Below are 3,820 nucleotides of genomic sequence, written 5' to 3'. Positions count from 1 at the left end.
GAAACACCAGAAAGACCACAGAGGACAACTGAAGTGCATCGTGGCAGAATTATTTCCACGGTTAAGCAAAATAGCTTCACAAAATCAAACCAAGTCAAGAACAAACTCAAAGAAATCACTGCAGAAGTCTACAATAAAGAGACTGGAGAATGGAAATACAGTGAGTTTCCAATAACATCTAAAGCACTTGTTACACTTTAGAAAAGGAAAAACATGGAGAAAGAGAAACAGCTCATGACTCGAAGCATACCACATTTTTTGTTATGACCACATTATTCATTCACTCGTATTTTTCTTCCCTAATTCTGATGTTCTAACAAAATCAAGTGAAGCGATGATTATTAGGCAGTTACAGCTGGTCCTCCCTGTAAGACACAATCATGGATGATGTTCAACTCAGACAGTCATCCTTCAGCTTCTTTGGCTGTGAAGAAAGTAGAACATGTCGATGTAAAAATGTCCCAAACCACAGCAGTAAACAACACGGTTTGGCACTCACACGGTAACATCACTGGATGTGTCACAAAGTGCTGTTCCATTCCTGCTCCTACCAGTTTGAGCCCTCGTGTACTCACACACTCAAACACTCCAGCAGCACACACAGGTAATGTAGTTTAAGTCTGTGAGAGCTCAGTAACAAGGGTGGACTGGGACTGGGCCTATGTGTGAGTTTCGTTTTTCTCTCTCATTTCTCATTCATGCTAACAATAGATTCATACATTTAGATTTTAAGGTGAAAAGTTAGGGGTGTGGCTTTTTGATTGACTGGTGGATGCTGGGGGAGGCGAGCCCCTCACCTTCACACTAAAGGTGAACCTCTCTGTGTTTTTGTGATGGTGTGTTCGGGTGCAGACCTGTGCTTTCACATGTCTGTGAGCATGTGTTTGTGGCGCCTGTTGTAACAAACCTTTTGGGTTATAGCACCACTAGGGGGGGTTGCCCAACTATTGTAGTAGCTGTGGGGGTCTCCTAGTGAGTGTGTGAGTTGTTAGCGGCAGCCATTTCATGCTGCTCATGTTCCATGCTCCAAGAAAGCACCTTACTTACTGTTGTGACAAGCTGGCGCTGGTGGTACCAATCCCCGCGCATGTAGGTTCGGACGAGTACAGCCGAGGAGACCTGGCTTATAAAGTGTAATGTTGCTGACGGCGAATAAAGGTCTGTTATTGGATTTAACCGACTGGTTCCGTGTTATCCGGCTAACCTCCACACCACATGCCCGCTGGACCGGCTAGCCGCTCCTTCCTCGCCAGACTGCTGTTACAAAGTGGCGCCCGAACATTGTTCTCTGGATCTTCATCGTCATCCGGACCGACAGACGGTGGGCTCGGATGTTTTTCCCGTGTTTTTCAACGATCGACACTTCGGCTGAGGTGGCGTGTTTTTTTTTTTTCTCTTCGTCTGGCTGTATTGGCCGGGCCGATAGGACCCCGTGAAGGAGCCGACCCCCCGGGATTTCAACGACATTTGCAGGCATGGAAGAGTGCCGACCCATCGCTTGACACGCTCGCCTGCGAGGGGGAGTACTCCGTGAGTAACTGTACGGTCCGCCGGACCGCTAACTCAGTGCTATTGGACCGTTACGACATCGGCGGTGCTAAAGCTAAGGCTAACGCTACAGTGACTTTGACTCAGTGTTCATCCAGAGGGACGTTTTGTTTTGTGTGAAGCATCAGAGTGTGCACGGACGCTCTCTGTCTGATGGATATTAACGCTTAGGTACTCTGTGGGAACGCTCTTTCACTTTGCCATAACTTTTGTGAGAGAGAGAGTGGTTTCGGCCATACTTTTGAAATGGCGTCCCACCCAGACACAGGCAGCGAGGGAGACGGCTGCGACTCAGATGCTGAAGCTCCCAGCCTGACTAAGTACATCATCCCTCGCTCTACCCCTCATGACCTCAATCTTAAGGTGGAAAGCTTGCAAGAAGAGGTGGAGAAACTGCGAGTCTGCTTGCACGATTCGCTGGAGCTACAAAAGAGCCTTCTGAAGCACTTGGATGGTGGCGCGAGAGGGGAACCGGGGGAGCAAACACCTCCTCAGAGAACCCCCAACCCAGTGGCTTTTTCCACGCCATTCACGCAGAAAGGGATTAACACAGAGCCCCCTCCGCTTCTCCAGCGTCAGTCGGCGGAACTCTGCAATACATCGAGGATGATCGCCGCAGCGCTGCACCAGGCCAAGCTGGAGCCCCCAGTGTTCGCTGGTGACGGCGGAGTGTCACCGGAGGAGTGGCTCCAATCAGTGGATAGCTACAGATCGTCGCTGCGCCTAACTGACTCGCAGGTTCTGAGTGAGCTCCCTCACTTCCTCAAGGGAGAGCCCAGTAAATGGTTTAGGGCCCTCAGCTCTCACATTACTACATGGGCACATTTTTACCAACTTTTTGAATCAGTGTTTGTGTCAGCTGATAACCAAGAGCACGTTTGGCGGGGCATCCTCGATCGCGTCCAATCACTAGAGGAGCCCCTCCCAACGTTTGTAGCTCACATGCTCGGTGAGTTTAATAAGCTAAGGTGCCCGCCGCCGGAGCATGAACAGATCGAGCTCATATGTAAACATTCATTGGAGAAATATCGGGTTGCGTTGTACGGTACGCCGGTCCCGTCGGTTATGGACCTACTGCTTCGCGCGCACGAGCTCCACACAGCCTTAGGTCCAGTTGGCCGCTCAACCCCTACTTCATCTCCTAGTGTTGCAAGCGCGAGAGAACCACATTGTTTTAAATGCTCCCGCCCAGGGTTTACCACACGCACGTGCCCAAGTTGCACCTGGGTTGCCCCAAAAGAACGAGGTGCTGCCAGACCCAGGGCAACCTCCCACCGACCTCTTCCAGGACCACCACCGGGCCTGGAACTAGCCGATGCTGAGGGGCTGGATTCACTGCCGGCAGCTCGTGCGGCCAGTCAGCAGTCGGGAAACCCCCGGGGGGGGAGGACATTTTAATGAGGCAGCCCTCCCCCCATTCACAAAGTATGCCTCGCCCGCATGATGCCCACCAGATTGTGCAAGGCATTGTGGGGCACATGGAAGATGTAGAGTCTGGAGCACACTGGAACACCCCACTGAAAGCCAAAATTAACTTCAACTCGGTGGCAGTGAACGCTACGCTAGATACAGGGGCATCCCTGTCTGCTGTGCGGGCTGAACTCATTTTGGAGAACAACTTGTCTCCCAGCAGGACCCACCAGTGGATGGGTCCACCGGTGAGCCTAGTAGACGGTGCTCGCTGTCTCCCGGAGGGTGTTACATGGCTGCCCATAGGGTTCTTGAACAAAAGGTTTTATCACCGGTTTGCTGTCATCCGCAACTTGTCGTCCCCCTTTGTCTTAGGGATGGACTTTATGAGCAGGGCCTCTTTGACAATCCACATCCCCTCGAGAACCGTAGTTATGGACGACAGTCCATGCCCAGGCGCGGATGAAGAGGAGGGTTGCTCAGTTGATCTGTTGAGCGATGATAATGTCATTATGACGCTTGACATGGTAGAGCCCTCGCTGGAGACCAAAGCTCTGGAGGCAAACCTAACAGATAGTGAGAGAGAACTATTAGTTGTCCTCCTTGAACAATTTAGCTGCATGTTTGATGGTCATTTGGGCCGCACGTCTTTAACTGAACATGTGATCGACACGGGAGATGCGAGGCCTATTAACCTCCCCCCATACCGCACCTCCCCTGCAAAGAAACAACTCATTGAAGAGCAGGTCCAGAAAATGCTGGAAGATGGCATAATTGAACCGTCCGTGAGCCCCTGGGTCGCACCTGTCGTGATCGTTAACAGGTTGGGCGCTGACCCACGGTTCTGTGTGGACTTTAGGGG

The 3,820-nt window shown here is 51.5% G+C and overlaps 1 protein-coding gene across 1 annotated transcript; it reads left to right on the top strand.

The window, feature by feature from the left end:
- The first annotated feature begins 1,562 nt into the window (after positions 1–1,562).
- Positions 1,563–3,054, top strand: LOC146693684 (uncharacterized). Its single transcript, XM_085478804.1, has one exon. The coding sequence runs from the start codon at positions 1,795–1,797 to the stop codon at positions 2,944–2,946; it is 1,152 nt and encodes a 383-aa protein (XP_085334930.1). The 5' UTR covers positions 1,563–1,794; the 3' UTR covers positions 2,947–3,054.
- Positions 3,055–3,820: the final 766 nt, after the last annotated feature.

The sequence above is a fragment of the Copadichromis virginalis genome, linkage group LG14, assembly GCF_057382275.1.
Source record: "Copadichromis virginalis isolate Kocher_CV1m ecotype Utaka linkage group LG14, C_Virginalis_male_GT1.1, whole genome shotgun sequence".
Classification (NCBI taxonomy): Eukaryota; Metazoa; Chordata; class Actinopteri; order Cichliformes; family Cichlidae; genus Copadichromis; species Copadichromis virginalis.
The sequence above is the reverse complement of the archived record's forward strand: the minus strand, read 5'-3'. Positions and strand labels throughout refer to the sequence as shown.